Source organism: Rhinoderma darwinii, chromosome 4, assembly GCF_050947455.1.
Source record: "Rhinoderma darwinii isolate aRhiDar2 chromosome 4, aRhiDar2.hap1, whole genome shotgun sequence".
Classification (NCBI taxonomy): domain Eukaryota; kingdom Metazoa; phylum Chordata; class Amphibia; order Anura; family Rhinodermatidae; genus Rhinoderma; species Rhinoderma darwinii.
The window spans coordinates 257,973,915-257,992,195 of NC_134690.1; the positions used below are offsets into that span (position 1 = coordinate 257,973,915).

Genomic DNA, 18,281 nt, shown 5'->3' on the forward strand with positions numbered 1-18,281 from the left:
GTTTAGGCCTCATTCACACGGCAGGGTTTCCCGGCCGGGTGCCGGCCGTTCATAGATCGGCCGGCACCCGGCTGCATTAGGAATAATAGACCCCTAATGGGGCTATTCACACGACCGATTTTTTGACGGCCGGGAAAACCGCCCGTCAAAAAATAGGACATGCTCTATTTTCGCCCGGGTACACGGCCATCACCGGGATGTGTCCCGAGTGACGGCCGGGTTTTCCGGCTCTTGCGCTCTATCTCCTCCTCCTCACAGCGCAGAGTGCATGTGAGGAGGAGGAGTTGATGCCATTCTGACGAATGGCATCGCTGTACACGGTGTGGCAGGGCCGGGGTGTACAGCAGGTGGAAGGGAGCGCTGCGCTGGCTCCCTTCTCCTGCTTGTTTTAAAAGCGCCCTGGCCCGGCGACACCTTTGATGGCGCCGCTAGCAGCTGCAGCAGCTCCTGCTGCTGCTGCTGCTACTACTACTGTAGCGACGCCACTATAGCAGAGCAGGGAGGTATCTCCCCGCTCTGCTATGTGCTAGCCGCACTTTAGCTCCTTGAAGGAGCGGAATCCCCGTGTGTTCGGGGATTCCGCTCCTGGACAGAGCGCTTGATGTCTCTGTCCATATCTGGGCAGTGACATCAGGGGAAACTCCTGAAGCGGAATCCCCGAACACATGGGGATTCCCCTTCAGGAGTTGCCGCTGATGTCACTGTCCGGATCTGCCCGGCCCGGCACGGATGCATAACTTTATGCAAACCGGCTGGGCAGAATGGCCGATTTTACCGGCCGGCACTCGGGCTCGGACGCGACCCGGTCGTGTGAATCCCGCCTTAGTACTGGACCATATATGTTAGCCCTACTTTCATAAACCACTTCTCCCACAATTGGCTTTGTAGTTGGACCTAGCATGTTTACCTGTCATAAGGAAATAGGATTTTCCTAGTCCCACCTTATGTAGGGACCATTGTGAGTGAATGTGTGAGCTGCGTAATTCTGGGGAATATGTTTACTACAAAAACAAGTATGAAAAAAGAGGAGCGATCACACAATGAAACCAATCAGGTCCTTGCTTAGAAAGACCCAAGAGCTAAAATGCTGATGGTTTCTATGGGCAACTTCTCATATTTTTGTCTGTCAAAGAAAAGGCCCTGTTCATACACACGTCAGTTATTGTGTGACCCGTTTTTTTACTGGATAACACACTGACCCATTTATCTTTATGGGGCCATGCACACATCCGTTTTTTTAATTTTTTTTTGCGGATCCATTGCCTGATCCGCTAAAAACTCAGAGCAGGTCCTATTCCTGTCCGGTTTTTCAGCTCTATCTTACCCATTGTATTCAATGGTCCATTAAAAAACCCATCCTTGTGCGGTCTGTTTTGCTGATCCGTTTTTTTCGGCCATATAAAAGGAAAAGGATGTGTGTATGAGGCCTTACTGTTCAGCATGTAGCATATGAGGGTGACTACCATACTGTCTATTGAGCATGTTGCAGCATCTGTATAAGGATAACGTGATCTACTAGATTTGATATGCTAGCGTTACATACTGCGAATTTCCCTGTCATGTGATGGAGCCCGAAGAACAAACCAAAATATAAAGATTTGCCAAGGGGAACACTCATTAAACAGGATGTCTGCTGGTGCAGATCGGATATGGGAGTCTCCGCACTTAGCACCTCACTTCACAATATATTCATTATAATTCCTTGGCTGGTGCAAGCTTTTCCTAGAAGTTTATAGTCCAAGATTTTAACTGTTTTTCCAGTCTGAATATCTCTTCCTAAGCAAACTATTTAACGTCCATTACGTCTTGTATGAGTCCCCCCCCCCCCAATTCAGCTTGCGCTGTCTATATGTCCATGGGCCCACAACATTAATTTATACTCATGAGGACACGTACTGTAGCCATCCGTGAGTCCTGTATATATAGGTACATATCGCTCATTAGCGTGTGGTCCCTTGGGGTTAGGCATGACGCTATAAATATTTTCAGTTGTGTCTGTCTGCACATTTCCTTTGTGTGATGAAGCGCTTGAGAACAGAAGATGAAGGTCTTTTCAAGGTCAGTTGGTAAATTGATAGCTCAGATTATTATTTATTATTATTATTTTTTTTTTACTTCTAATATGTCTTACCTGCCATGGATAAATACCTTGCTGTTCTATTCTTGGTTTACCTGGTGTTTATGGTTTATATTTTGATCGGGGTTGCCTGTGAACCTCCTAAATGTTCACACACACACACGGCCATGTTGCGTATCCATATTTTATGGAATACTAATTTGGTGCCTTTATAATTCTATGCACCCATGCTGCACCAATGTGTGCCTCCAATTTTACATAGAGGCACACAGGTTTACAGAGCAATTCTTGTAGGAAAGAATCCGCTGGCTAATGGAGGCACAATACAGCGACACCTGGACCTGTATGGACTCTCTGTTCCACCATACAGAGACCATGCTATGTGCATGGGGCCTTATGACATTGGTAATGGTAACAACCAGTAGTCTGTCTCTCTGTTATAAGTGAATACGAATATGACCTGAACTCTTACAATATACGTTCGGTTTTTTTCGTCAGAGTGCTATCCGTTTTTTCAACTAATAGCACCCTGACCCATTCATTTCAATGGGGCCATGCACACTTCCGTTGTTTTAACGGAACAGTGCGGCCGTTCCGTCAAAAGTAGTGCAGGTCCTACTCGTTTTTGTCAGAACAGTCTCGACCTCTTCATTTGAATTTGATCCGTGAAACAGCGGACTGCACACGGAAGCCATCCGTGTGAGGCCCATGTTTGACGGAACCGTCATTAACGGCCGACGGAAGTGTGCATGAGGCCTTAAAAGGTTAACTAAACCTAAGCAGCTATTGAATTGTTAGTAGGGATTCACACGACCGGGTCCCGTTCGAGCCCGAGTATCGGCCGTAAAATCGGCCATTTTGCCCGGCTGGTTTGCATAAAGTTTTGCATCCGTTTCGGGCCGGGCAGATCTGGACAGTGACATCAGCGGCAAGTCCTGAAGGGGAATCCCCATGTGTTCAGGGATTCCGCTTCAGGAGTTTCCCCTAATGTCACTGCCCAGATATGGACAGAGGCATCAAGCGCTCTGTCCAGGAGCGGAATCCCCGAAAACACGGGGATTCCGGTCCTTCAGGGAGCTAAAGTGGGGCTAGCACATAGCAGAGCGAGGAGATACCTCCCTGCTCTGCTATAGCGGCGTCGCTACAGTAGTAACAGCCGCAGCAGCTGCTAGCGGCGCCATGGAAGGTGTCACCGGGCCAGGGCGCTTTTAAAACAAGCAGGGGAAGGGAGCCAGCGCAGCGCTCCCTTCCACCTGCTGTACACCCCGGCCCTGCCACACAGTATGTCCAGCGTAGCCATTCATCCGAATGGCATCATCTCCTCCTCCTCACATGCACTCTGCGCTGTGAGGAGGAGGAGACAGAGCGCAAGCCATGGAAAACCCGGCCATCACTCGGGACACATTCCGGTGATGGCCGTGTATTACCCGGCCCCATAGACTTCTATGGGAGCTGGGCGGCCGTGTACCCGGCCGAAAATAGAGCATGTCCTATTTTTTGACGGCCGGTTTTCCCGGCCGTCAAAAAATCGGTCGTGTGAATAGCCCCATTAGGGGTCTATTATTCCTAATGCAGCCGGGTGCCGGCCGATTTATGAACGGCCGGCACCCGGCCGGGAAACCCTGTCGTGTGAATGAGGCCTTACTCTTTTGTGAATAGTAAGCAAGAGGTAAGTAAGTATATAGTATAAATATTATCTAGTTATTGACTTTTGTTTTATATATCATATGCATCCTATCACAAATATTTATTTATGGTTGGTGTACAACGCGTTTTGTGTTCATTCCTAAATGTATATTAGAAACTGTTTGCCTATAGTGTAGGCAGCCGCACGTGTTTGTCTCATCTAAAAGAATCTCGGAAGTCACAACGTGGAAATCTCTGTTGACCACATTGGAGCGTTTTATACTCTGGGACTTGCTGCATTTTTAGTATGAAAAGTGTCCTAACTGCTCCTGACATGTCCTTTAAAGGAGAGAAATTGGTCTGCTCCCAGATATGTTAGTGTTCATATCCAAGACTTGTTTCTGTTCATTTAGCCAATACCCCGGTTGTAAAATAAAACCTCTTCAACATTATCATTGTGAAAAAAGAGTCTCCTGCTACATGAGCTGGTAACCTTTTAGTGAAAAGAGTTCACATGGGGGGCAAGCAGAATTAGGCCGTCAAGTGTAAAAGTAGTGAACACGTATGTGAATGAGCAGAGCTATAGGGGCTGGTATTTATTATTTTTTTCTAACACAAGTATGTATTGAACCCAGTTCACCTCATTCAGTGCATTTTCCAGTTTCCAGGTTTTGATCATGCTTGCTGTTACAGGGGTTGTATACTTTAGACAGTTAGAAGTGTCCCCAACGATAAACTAAACACAGGGTGTCCCACTACTTACCAGTGATCAGCTGTAGTCTGTCGGGGGAACCTGCATTAAATGTTTAATTCCTCTGAAGTGCCACCATAGTGTAAAATTAAAAATATCACACTTTAATTCTTTTGACTTATTTAATAGGTTTTCATTGTTGACATAGTCCTTTGTATTCACTCTCCGAGAGAGATAATCTCAAAATACGTCCACGTTCCCATTGGAACAAATGATCAAATAAAAAATGAAAATATTATATATGTGTCTGGCAGTATTGGCATCAAGAAGAATGAGATGAATGTGTCTTCCATGTGTGGAGAGCACTTCCCAGAAAATAAAGATTAGTAGGGCTTTGTGACAAACTGAGAGTGACTGGTACCAGTAAAGATAACTGGAGACCGATAACTAGCTTCATGGACATTGAAGGTCATAGTTGACCTGAAAGGCAAAATTCTGCTCTGGTTTATCTTCTCTGATGATAAAAGCATTTCGGCTCTTGTCGTAGTCTGACAGATGAAGAGAATGGTTTTCTAATCCTGTAACCTCTTCAGAACAGAGTGTTTGTGATAATAACAAAATAATTAGGCGTTTGCATGGATAAAAGGGAACGTACTTGGTTGCCAATGCAGGTTTGGCGGGTCTACCTGAGTGGCAAGTGATTAGATCTGGGATCTCTTTGGTGGAATTAGAGAGTTTTGGCCCACACATAGTGGTTTGGGGCAGTTCTCTCTAAAGCTGGCCATTCACAGAAGATAAGTCAACCATCTTATGTGTATGGGGTACTCTAGGTCTGGAAGTTGCTCATTCCCCTCTCCCCATTGAAATATGCTTATTTTGTAGTCGGAAGAAAACGCTGTTGGCTGCCACATGATTGCAACTTCTCTTGGGGGCATAATTACTAATGCAATTATTCCTGCTTTCTGCCGCGAAGGCTCAGTGCCATATTTAACGAGCCACTGACCGTTTTTCTGAACTTTCTTAGGAAACTTTTATAAGTCGGTAAAGGGGACATGACTGGCACAAAGTGTGACTTATTTACTAAAGATTTTCACCATCTTTCCACACAGAAGTGTTGGTTATCTACCACAGTGACCACCTAATGCTAAGTTCACGTTTGCATTGGAAGCTCCGTTGTCGATTCCGGAAAAAATAACTATTCACGCTGCATTTTTTTTTTTTTCAGTCAAAATTATGGAAATCTGTGGCAGACACCTACTGGAATCCATTAAAGTCAATGAGTTCTCTTGGGTGCCGTTGGTGGCAGTCATGTGACGGATCCAGCTCTAGATTATTTTCGTTGTTCTGCTGCTATGACGGAACAGAGCAATGGAAATGAATAACGGTGACGTGAACTTCGCCTAAGAGCTCCTGCTACAATAAAATTCCATACTTTATACAACAGTTGTTCATGATGAATATTTCCTAAATGTACATTATTTGCATGTGAACAGTTAAGATGTGAATGTTTAAATAAAGCGTGTTTGTGGTAATAAGCTGATAATATGACCACTTGTACACAAGTGTTGCTATACATAGGAACAGGCTTTCTTATCTTCTGATAAGACCGCTCTACAGCAAGCTGCAAAGCCGGAAAAACAATATGCATCAGTATGTAGAGACGATTGGAAGGAAATAGATTGATCGTCACACAAAAGACACAGATCCAATTAAATACTTTTTCATGGTTACATTGCTTATTGGGTATAATTGTTGAACACTGTTACAGAAACGTTTCATGTGGCCTCAGTGTGGCTTCATTTTATGGTCCAGATTACACCCCCCATGGTCGAACTGAACTGAATAGGGTCTTGTGGTAATCTATGTTCAGATCAGTAGAGTCTGGGCTTTGCCGATGTAAAATAGACCTTTATAGGGGTTCCCCGGGCTTCTGTCTTTTTTTTTTTTTTTTTTTTATCTAGCCCCCTTATTAATGAAGTATAAGGACTTTTCTAATACAAGTTATAAAAAATATGCCATCCCTCCCTATGGAGCTCAGGTCCATGCATGTGCCGTAACCCCCCCCCAGTAATGCCCCCACTGCAGCTTGTTACATACTGACAGGGAAAAGCCTAGAAACCCCTTTAATGTGGCGTTGTTATGGTCGTGGGAAATTGGCCTTGTTATATCATTCAGGGATGTTAGTGTGCACTTTCATTTTACATCTACAGTATTTGTGTAGTCATTTTAAAATTATGTGTGAACTTGTTTTTAAAGTCTTATCCAGTCTAAAGCTGGCCATATACACTAGTCTAAAGTTGATCAATACAGACTATTTTAATCAAAATGATGGTTAACAACGAACGATCGTTTTGGCCCACCAATGACAGACTATTATTGTGTGGAAAGTAGTTGATCTTGTTTAAAATATTTGTCCGATAGTCGCTTGCATTTTTCTTATATACTTTCTTTTAATTTTTAATTCATCTCCATTTTCAAGAATGTCTGCTTGCAGTCAGTGAATGGAGTCATTCTTGTTATTTAAATTATTGTACTGCTATTCAGCAGATCAGCTTCTGTGTATTCTACCTTCTATATGTAAGGCAGCAACCACTTGCCAATAGTACTTCTCCGTGTATATATTTGGTCCAAAAAACTAGATGTGATCCCTTGTCGTGGAAAAGTATCAAGACCTGAAGAAGAAGAGCGCTATTTATATATGATCAGTGTTAGAGGAAAGTTAGGACCTAATGTCTCACCTTCCCCTGTAAATTCAGTTTCATATTAGATGACCGGTGAGTATTGTGTGATATCCGTTTAGCATGTCATAAAAAGTCATTTTTCAGCCTCCAGTTTCACTTGTGCTTCTGCGGATAATTGTCCTGGAGCCCGGAGACCGACTCTGTTCCCAGCAGTAGGAAATATGATGGCATCGGCCAGTAATGTATGTTCTCATAAGCAGTGTTTACATGGAACTTGGCACAACAGAGATTTTCCAACCAGCAGGCACTATCAAATTGTGGTCTTCTCAACATCCCAGTCAAATATAGAAAGAGCATTCCTTAGTGTAGCAAGTAAAATATAGGGCTACATTGTACCGCCACATCTAATGCTGGAATCTAGTGTCACCCCTTCAGTTCTTCTTGGAAATGATACATATACATTACTTTACAGCAGAGTATCTGCTCTAGCACGGAGCACTGCTTTGGCGTACCTGACATGTCCATGCGTTACATAGCGGGCAATTTATTTAAATGGCCAGCTTGTAATACTGCATTTTCCTGTATCATCCGCGACCGCCTCTCTTAGAGAAGCCAGACCCACAGGCATCGGCGGTAATGGCATTATACAGCGTAAAGTTTACTGCTGAAAATGTATAGTTGCAGAAATTGCATTTGTGTTCAGATTAGGAGATGGCTTTAATATTGTGCACTGCCGCTACAAGTATGTCCGTGTTTGACAGTAATAAGCACCGTCAGCGATTAAGGGCAAGCAAGGCTTGCGTGAGTGCCGCGACTCCTTAAAAACAGCTGATTGGCAAAGTTCCGAGAGTAGTTTTTTGTCAATTTCAATGGGAGTTCTTATTGTCTGGCTGCTAAACTGTACAATAATGTGCCTACCCTTTACCTAGATATTTGCAATTCTTACTACATGAATTGTTAAATGTTAAATCATTTTTTTTTTCTTAACACTTATGTAAGAATACAGAGAAAAAATCGGTACTGTACATCCTTCACTTTACACTATGGCTATAGCTTTCTTCACTTTCTAATCTTACAGACATAACTAAGCCCCATATATTACTATATATTTAGTTCTATCAACACGAATATCTTTACACAGAACCATCACACATTGTGGTATGTCCTTGACTTCACTGAACCACATACAAAACAATGCCATCCTTCTGTCAACAGGAATGTCCCAATGTGTCAAGAAAAGCAAGCGTCCCTAAAATCTAAATAAAAAATTGCTGCCACTTATTGTAGGTAAGGATGTCGCCTGGTGTGATAAAACAAAAGAATAATATGCACTTTCACTACCCCAGTCTACGCTTTGATGAGTTTATTACCAAGAGGCCTTGAAGGTTTGGAGAGTTCCTAAAAACATAATTTTTTTTATAGTATTATATACACAGGCTGAAATTCAGATCTATATTTCAGCCTCCATTGTCCTTTAGTCGGCAAACACAACTCTATGAAATCCACTAGTTGATGAATCGAAATGTCAAAGTTTTGTTCCTGTGATTATCAGTCAGGACCGTTAGAAAAAAAAGGGCTTATTATTATTAGATGATTTTAGTAGAGGTGGAGCCGTGACAATCTCTGTGACCCACAAGGTGTTATTAGATGTCTATTTAAAGGGAAATAAAAGAGTTAAAAGAACATGTTAAAAAATATAAGATCTAAATATAGAATATAAATGCAAGTGTGTGTATATATATATAGGAAATTGAAAAATACACATTAGTAGAATGTACAATATACTTAGTAAGTCGAGGATTGGTTGAAATATACTGGTCAGAAATGCACCGACAGCGGCATTAAAGAACAAGGCACAAATGTTCTGCATGTTCTTTGTTTAACTCGTGGCCTGATAAAGATGCTGGTTCAGTATTGAAATGCGTAGCCATAATAAATCTTGTTTGAAAATCACTTGGATCGATCTCTGATGTCAGCAGCGCTGGTTCTCCTATCCCCGTTTTTCTTCATAACCTATTCTATGCAAGTTGCGTGACTGAGATACTTACCTTTAAATCCCCTAGGGCACTGTTCGCAACTCTCTGCTGAGCCGTCACTTAGTAGAGGGGCGGAGCGTGCGGGAGCACTTTCACATCAAGCCCCGCCTTACTGGCACTTGCGATCGGCATGCTGGGGATATTAAACATAGTTTTCTCGGTCATGCAACTTGCATGACCGAGACAAAAGCTATGTTTAAAATACCCTTCCCCTCACCTACATCACCTTGTCAGCCGTTTTGTCGCATCAAAACGGCTGCTGACAAGTTCCCTTTAAAGCCTGTAAACTGTTTATTACGTCTCTAATGGCAAAGCAAAACTAGACCCTGGGACTAGAACCATGGAAAATAGTTTGCTTGAGTATGTAAAGGGAAACCTATTGATGCAGATGGTTAAGACTTGATAGAATGCTGCATGAACTTTTACAGGTACAGACTAGGCCCACAATGAAAGGCCATCATTCTGTTATCACTCTTTTAGATTCCACATATTGCGCTATTTTGAATGGTGTCATCTGGTAAGTATTTGGCAAGGCTGCTCCTATAAATACAAGCTTATGAACTCTTAAGTGTGTATCTCATTTGTTAAAGCCTCTAAGACTTCACAACATTTGGGGTTTTATGGAAAGGTCACATTTTATTAGGTTTTCAACATAAACAGAACTGCCTGGAAGAAAATACCTCCAAGAACCTGCAGTGTAGCCAGACCTGTGCTATATTACCAGAGCAAAACTGAAAATGAAAGGGGCAAATCTGCCCTCTGAAAAGACTACTACGGTAGTAGCCCAAATAGTGAAGATCATGAGCGTTATATTATAGCAATGTGTTAGCTATATAATAATCTCTGGCTTTTGGGGTTCGTTTTTTTTTAACACGCAAATGAATGATTGTAGTATTGCTGCAATAGTGCATACCCTACAGGAATTTGGAGAACCTTAACAAAAAACAGCTGAAAATGTTGAATAAAAACTGGATTTAAATAGACGAGCTTATGATTCTTCTTGACGGCCCACATTATTCCACCTAATTTTCTCCATTTGGTCATACGGCTCAAAAGTAATGTCCCTACAGCTCTGTTCACACTGATGTATGAGTTCCATTTTTTTACATGATCCTCCACGGATACTGATCAGTTCTACAACGATCCCATTGACTTTATTATAAGTGAGTTTCAATATTTTTTATTTTTATTTTTAAAAAAGTCATGTTTGAGAGGTCTATAACAAGAGAGACAGACAAATGTAACAAGGTGCAAAAATTGTATGTAAAATAATGTGAGAAATAATTAGCCCAGTAAGCATCATCACACTCCGTAACGGTGGAGGGAAGGGAAAGAGTTGGAAGCGACAGAGTGGAGGGTGACCCTCTGAAGAGTTATATGGTACGTCAACAGGGGGGAATTTATTAACCTTTCTATGTCCGTTTTTTGGCATAAAAAAATTGCAAAAGTGCCCGAAATGTGCAAATTGGCCTTTTTGCGCCACCCTCACAACCACTTTTATGGAAATGGGGATTGACTTCCAAAGGGGTCAGGGCCACGGCGGCCCGGCACATTTTTAATAATGTCTGTCAGAAAGCTGGAATGATTTATAGTGGAAATAGACACCAGCTCCTAGTGCGTAGATTGCACTCGGTGGGGCGTAGCAAGGTAGAGTAGTTCTAGGCCCCGTATTAATATTTCTAGGTAACTGCCACACGCACATACATCACCTCAGGGGAATCCTGGATATCCGTTTAAAGATGTTCATTTTGAGTTTTACATTGTCTGTATAAATATACATGGCTACATTATACCTGAACAGTAAAGCTTGCCTGTTGGCTCGGTGCCATGAATGTACTTTACTCCGACTATAAGCTTGTATAACCAGAGTTCCAGCTTTTGACTCCAGGAATGGACTGACACATGTTCTGGACTTCATAGACTTTAATGGTAACAATGTGTTTCCGCTGTGTTCCAGTTCTCAATGTATAAATACTCAATTGCAATGTCATTGCCTAGCTTCATAAAGCAATGATATTCATTTTAAAGAGTGTTTGTCACACAGGCCAGGCTTCTTTGATAAGGACTATGATAGGTTAAATGCTGTAGCCAGTATATAAAAATTATTCCTGTTGGTATCCTGTGTTTAAAGGAACATTCCTGGCAAAACGTATACGCTGTATTACACCTAGTGCATGGGCAGAGGGAGTGTCGGGTGACTTGGGTATACAAAGAACACCAGAGAGAATCCTCGTCAAGCTCCGCCCCCTCAGGCCCTGTACGAGGCATAACATCGTGTATTCATTGTTCCTGGAGTGTCCCTTTAAGTGCTTGGCTTAACATCATCTTAGTGTGGCACTGTGAGTTTTGTATGAAACAGCCAGTATTTGAATGTGGTTTGGGGAACCATTTGAAAGAGAATAGGGACAGGAGATGTCATGAATGACAAAAGTCTGTTTTAAAGCCAAAGGCCCTTAATGATCGGACTGACGAGCGTTCATTTTAAAAGGAAAAAAATGTTTTTTTATATACAATTAAAATTGCAACGAGCCTACGTGTTTCGAACGAATCACTCGTTCTTAATCTTGGCGTGCCATACAAAATGTTATGCACCTTGCCTTGGGTATCCATAATCCCGTTCATGGGTACTCCCATTCCTGTCTCCCAACCAATGAGTAAGGTTGGGGCGGTAATAAATCGCTCACAGATTAACCTATACTGGGCAGGTAAAGAAGACTAGATTACACCTGTGCATTACCTCTATCACGTGAGGACGGGTAATACCACTCCTACTTCTGTGGCGTGCTGGCAATCCAGCTCGCAATAGCATATGGAGGGTGTAATGAATGACGAGTGAGAAATACCTGGATGTAACGAAATAAATGTTGTGTAGCTACACTGTCCTGAAGATAAATTTAGATGTATTAATGTGTCACAAAACTAAAAGATCGGTCGATGGGATACAAATCCAAAGTGTCTAAAAAAAAAAAGATATTAAAAAAATTCAAAGACTGCGGAACACGATATATCAGACCTCAAACTGATTTGCATAGTAAGGTACACTTATTTGGATTTTCGGCACACGCAGAGATGAAATCTTCTGGATTAAGATGCAAGTCAAAAGCTGTTTCGTAGAAACACATAGATCGCATATTCTCCAAATAAAGTGTTTGGTCTATTAGAAGGCTGTAAAGAGTTTAGCTGTAATTATTAGCAACTTAATATATTATTATATTATACCAATATATTATTATATTACACCAGATTATTGTGTTGTACTGCATTTTTGTTTACCTTGCATTAAAGAGGATCTGTCACCTCTCCTGACTTGTCTATTTTAGTAAATCATTGTATTCCACTTGAAATAACCTTTTTGGAGGATATTTTCTTAGCACTCTGGGTTTTGCTGTTCCTCTGTTATTACTGTTAGAAATGTAAGCATAAATTGATAACTGGGTGTTACCATTCCCCTTGTCAAAGGGGTGTGTCCCTATCCAGTGTCACTGTCAGCACTGATTGGACAGGGTCAGTCTGTGTAGGGACACACCTCCAACTGGTAACACCCAGTTATAATGTTTTTCATGAATTTCTAGGAGGAATAACAGCAGATTGGCACAACGTAGAGTTATAAGAAAAAAATGCTCCAGAATTGTTGCCTAATCGGGAATGCAGTTATTTACTAAAACAGACATGTCAGGAGAGGTGACTGGTACTCTTTAGGGTCAGTTCACACAGAGCTTATGGGCGCTCATTGTGACGCTGAAACTGCCGAAATCGCTCCCAATTGATTTCAATAGGAGGCAGAGGCGTATTTTTTTCCCGGGCAGCTTTTGATTGCTCGCGTTTAAAACAAAAAAAAACGGCTTGTCCTTTGCCGCGGTTCCCCGCCTCTGACCTCCCATTAAAATCTATGGGAGGCAGAGAAAACAAGAGGCACTCATTTCTTATTGTGTTTTTGCTTCGTTTTTTGCCCGCGATCCTTGCATTAGCTTCAATGGCTGCGGGTGAAACATGCTGCCGAAAGATTCCTGAAAGAATTCTGAGGCAGATTTTTTTTCTGCCTGCAAAAAAACCTCAGTGTGAATAGGGCCTTAAAGTGATATTTGTCACATATGTCTTAAAGTCATAAATGTCACATATTTTACTTTGTACTGTAGATTCTTTATAGTTCCTGTGTAACATTTTAATTTCCTCCAATGCAGGCTGGAACAACACCTACACGACCACCATTTTCTCCTGTGCCCCTGAGTCAAGATGTCTCGAAGTGGGAGTCTCTGTTGAAGATCAAAGAAGGGTTAATACGACAGAAAGAGATTGTAATTGACAGGTAATGCCATATGTCCTAACAGTATGCAGATCCTTGACCTTTGTCCGGAGATTTATGCTGTCAAGGTCTAAACAGGAGTATGTTTGAGGAGCACGCAGATTGGGGCAGTAAAAGGTAAAGGTTTGCCCCTTGGCAGAAATGAATTTTCAATAAGTGATGGTCTTGGATTCAAGCCCTGGAAAGAAGATGTTGAAAGCAAATCTCAAACACTTGGCATTAAGCTATATAAAAGGCACCGAGGAGATATAACTTCTTGCAGCTTGTATTTTTAGCATGACCAGAAAGTTATGCTGACAAATTTCAAACAAACAATTCTGTGGAAATAATTTGGGCAAATAACACGCATACAATCGTGGATAAACATCTGATTAACAACCTAATTTTTCTTGGTAGTATCTTGGGATGTTAAAGCAAAGCTCAACGTTTGAAACCCCTTAATGCAATTTTCTGATGTATTTATTATGAGCGTTTTCCAAACCTATACCCACTACCCAAGTCACTCCCCAGGGCACAGTCTGGGTAATAGAATACACCAGCAGTGGGGAATTCAAGCACCCTTCAACGTCAATCTGACCCGCTGTGCCTATTTTCAAAGGGGATGTAGCACTTGTAGTGCAGCTCTATTACGGATCCGTAATTGCGGATCAAAATACTGATGCATTAATTTCTATGACCCATGGACACCTTCCCGTATATTTACAGGAAGGTGCCCGGGCCATAGAAATGACCAGTAAAATAATAGGACATATCCGATTTTATTTTTTTTGAAATTTACAGACCGTGCTCCTATACTTTATAATTGGAGCACGGCCTGCAAATACGGGTGACAGTCCGTTGCCGCCCGTGCCCATAATCACGGACCGTTCCCACGCCTACAGCCGTGTGCAGAGGGGGCCTTACACAGGCACACAGCTCAGTATAAGGGTACGTTGGCATAGCAGGTTTTGAAAAATCCATTTACATGCCGCAGATACACCACCATTAAGATGTATGGAGTGGATTTTCAGTCACTGAAACTTTTGCAACAAATCGGCCATGTGTGAACATTCCCTAAAAGAGAACTCTGATACATGTAACGATCCATGCCAGTGTATAGATTGCACGTTGCCATCACATAATCGTAAACTGCAGTGATACAAAGGTTCTTGTGGTATATGTATTGTTCAGATGACACCATGAATTACAACAACATAGAAGTCCTAAACCTTCATAGATCTCACCCATGCCTGTTTTGTTTCTCGCTTCATAGCAGCGTCCTCTAAACATACTGTGACTGCAGTTAGGAAGAAAAAAATGTATTCACATGTCTAGAAAAAGTAATAGGCGTTAAAGTATTTGGGTCATGAAGCCGCTCAGTGTTTATTTGAAGAATGATTGCATGCTGGAATGAATTATGCCAAATATCTGGACATGTGATCTAAACCCTTGTAAATAAATCCAGTCTCATGAGAGATTGGCGCACTGAATCCTCACAGACCAGGCTGTACTGTTACGGCTTTTTAAGGCGAAGTAACAATGAGGGCTTTTTCCTCATGTTGTACAGGAAGCAGCTGCTGTTTATTACTTTTCACCTCGGTGCCAGATACAATATTAGTAACTGTATACTCTACCCAAGCAGCAAAACACAAAGGGGAGATATATCAAAACTGGTGCAAAGGAAAAGTAAAGTAGTTGACCATGGCAACCAATCAGATTCCATCTCTCATTTTTCAGAGGCCTTTTGGAAAATGAAAGCAGCAACTTGATTGGTTGCCATGGTCAACTACTTTACTTTTCCTTTGCACCAGTTTTGATATATCCCTCCAAAGTCCGGCGCCAGGGATTTCAGGGAGGCCGGACGTGTAATGATAGATGATCAGAACTTTTACCTAGCTTTACTGTGCTTTATCAATTATTTATACAATTACCTTAGTTTATTATCTTATCTTTGTGTACGGTGCTAATGTATAATATACTTATTCACATTGATCACTGCCTCAGTGAAGTTTGTACCCTTTATTACTACTATTATTTGTAGAAGTAATGGAGGGAGTAATATTCTACTATTACAGCTACTGCTACATAATATAATACATATCCATGGAAAATTGCTGTTGACATGTCTGTAATAATAATTGTATAATAGGCGAGATCTGCCTTTAAAATTTGCCAACTGTACATAGATAGGGGCTGCTCATATGCCCCACAATAGAAACTTTACTGAGTGGGACGTTCAACGTCCTGTGAAGTAGTAGTGACGTGTGAGCAGTCATGGATGGTCCTTTTATGTGCAACCAGTGAGAGTACACAATGTAAGTATTGCAGCCTGGGGGGGGGCATTGTGGCGGACACAGTATGGGGAGACACATTGGCTGGCACCGTATAGAAAGGCACGCTGTGACTGGCACAATATGGGGGGTATTCTGTGGCTGACACTGTATGGAGGGAAACGCTAGGTCTTGTACTGTAATACACAAACCTCATTTTGTAAAGGAGGCAAAATGTTATTCAGTGACTAACATAAAGAGTTTCTGCATCAGCTGAGGTGTTTATCATGTGAAATAATGTACCCTTCATTGTAAATCGTGACTACAAAGTTCTGGGATCTGAATATAGTCCTGGAATTCTTTGGTAACTTTATACATTTTAATGTGACCTACTGTCAATTGGAAAAATATTCTACTATATAAATACCATTTTTCCTGCTTTCTGAATTGGCTCCGCAGCCATCCCCATCACCATCTTATTTAGGCTAAAAGGTGATTCTTCGGACTCCTACACACCACATAATATGGCGCTGTATGGCCTCTGTGTGCTGCCGTACAGGCTCTGTTGGATGCCGCATGTACAGCGCTATCCTCCCGTAGAAGTAATATACCTCCCTACATATTTCATCTGATGGCACGTGCCACGAATCCCATGAAACAAAAGTGCAGTAGAAGGCCTCAAGCACTACAATGGCAGATCTATTACATCTCTGTACAAAACAGAGCGGTAATATGGCTGTGTGCATGAGGTCCCTATAGTCTGAAAAATACACTAGTATTTCTGCCGTTCAGAAACCTTATTTCTGTTTTAACCCAAGTAATGTTGTATTCTTATCTGCGAGCCCTCGTCGCAGTAAAATCTGCAGAAAAAATAGCGCAGCATGCGGTGTTGCTTTTTCCGTTAAAATGACGGACATCATGACGAAAAAACACGGCGGAACTTCTTAAAGTCAATGGGGTCTTTTGGGTGCTGTTGTTGTGTTCGTCATGTGACAAATTCGTCACAGCATTTAATTCTCTTTTTCTCCTATGACGGAATAGAAAAACGGAATTCCTAGCGCAGATATGAATATAACATAAGAATGCCGTTTGTTCATGTTAAGAAAAACATATGAGGAAGAAAAGGTGTCATTGCTGATCATGTGGGAACTATTTATTGTGTGGTCGTGTTTTGTTGATCAGACACAAGTGTCATTCTCCGTGGTTAAGATCTGGATTAGCAGATCACAGCAGCTGTGCCGTAGAATAAATGTTAAGCTATTTTTGTGTGCGCCCAAATTAGCAAAGAAATGCATTTGTTACAAAGCGTTCCATTGTTGGCTGCCTCAGGTCAGCGGGATTAAGGCATTTGGCGGCATGCATCACATAGGTCTTCTTTTACTACCCACTATTTCATAATGTATAAATAGAAAAACATATACACGTAATAGTAATTGTGTGTGTATAGATTTTATGGGATTATAATAAGCATTTTGATTTATTATTCTTGTTTAGAACTTGGGTGGTAATGTGTAATACCATGATGTTAATTCATACATTTTGTTGTAAGGTTCTGGTTAATAAAGACATATGTATGTAATGTTATGTTACAGACCTTGAGAGTTTTTATTGTATGTCCATTACCGCCAATATACCACTAGGTGGCAGCATGGTCTTTTGGTAAAATGTAAAGATTTGGTGGATAGTTTGAAATGTCACAAATTAATGTGCAGAATTTTAGTCTTTCCAAATATAGTGATTGAAATGTATGTATCTCTTAATATGTTAAAATCAATGCTTTTCAGTATTTGTGTATCCACATTTATTTTACAAAATACTATCGTACTCCAATTGTGGAAATCCGTTTGTTTTGTAAGGCACATTTATGGAGGTTTTTTGAAAGTAAAGTATTCTATAATAAAATGTCATTAACTTTTTTAGGCAAAGACAGCAGATCTGCCACCTACAACAAGCCATCCGGGGTGGAGAGTTACGCACCCACCAAGCATCTACAAGTCCTGTTATGAATGGAGAAGATGGCTCCGCCCATGGAATCAAGGTAGGCATGAGCACTTTTCATTTGTTTTAAGATGTTTATCCGTTTCCAATTTTTTAAACGCTGCAGGTTTCTTTTATGGAGGCTGTCTGAGTTTATAGCAGTGTATTCATCGAACCCTTAAAAACACAATAATTCATCTCTGGTCCCTTCCTGGCTGCTCGGACTAATCTCTACTCTGACCCGACAGCTACGATTAAACGTCCTCATACCTCTGCCTGTCCATTTCAGATTAGAAATGGTACCCGGCAGGGGTGCCCCCTGTCCCCTCGCGCTTTGGCCTCCTCTATTGAACCCTTAGCTGCTGCCATACAGTCTTCTCCTGATGATAGCGGTGTGAAGGAGACAGAGAATTTAAGTTGTCCCTTTTTGCCGATGACATTTTGCTTACTCTTACTCGCCTACATACTACACTTCCTAATCTACCTGCCCTTTTATAGAATTCCGGCCGTATTTCTGGTTATAAAGTGAATACCACTAAAACTGAGGTGCTAAGCTAGCATATTCCCCCTGACTCCTTGCAACAGCTGAAAGGTAATTATTCCATGCCAATGCCAATCTGAGTTCCTTACATACCTAGGGA

At 41.6% G+C, this 18,281-nt stretch overlaps 1 protein-coding gene across 1 annotated transcript in view; it reads left to right on the top strand.

Annotated features, from left to right (window-relative positions):
* Positions 1-18,281, top strand: part of CEP85L (centrosomal protein 85L) — a 127,168-nt gene that overhangs the window by 79,235 nt on the left and 29,652 nt on the right. The window contains exons 4-5 of the mRNA XM_075862417.1: positions 13,293-13,417; positions 17,584-17,701. Of these exons, the coding sequence (XP_075718532.1) occupies positions 13,293-13,417; positions 17,584-17,701 (243 nt within the window). The remainder of the gene's footprint in view (positions 1-13,292; positions 13,418-17,583; positions 17,702-18,281) is intronic.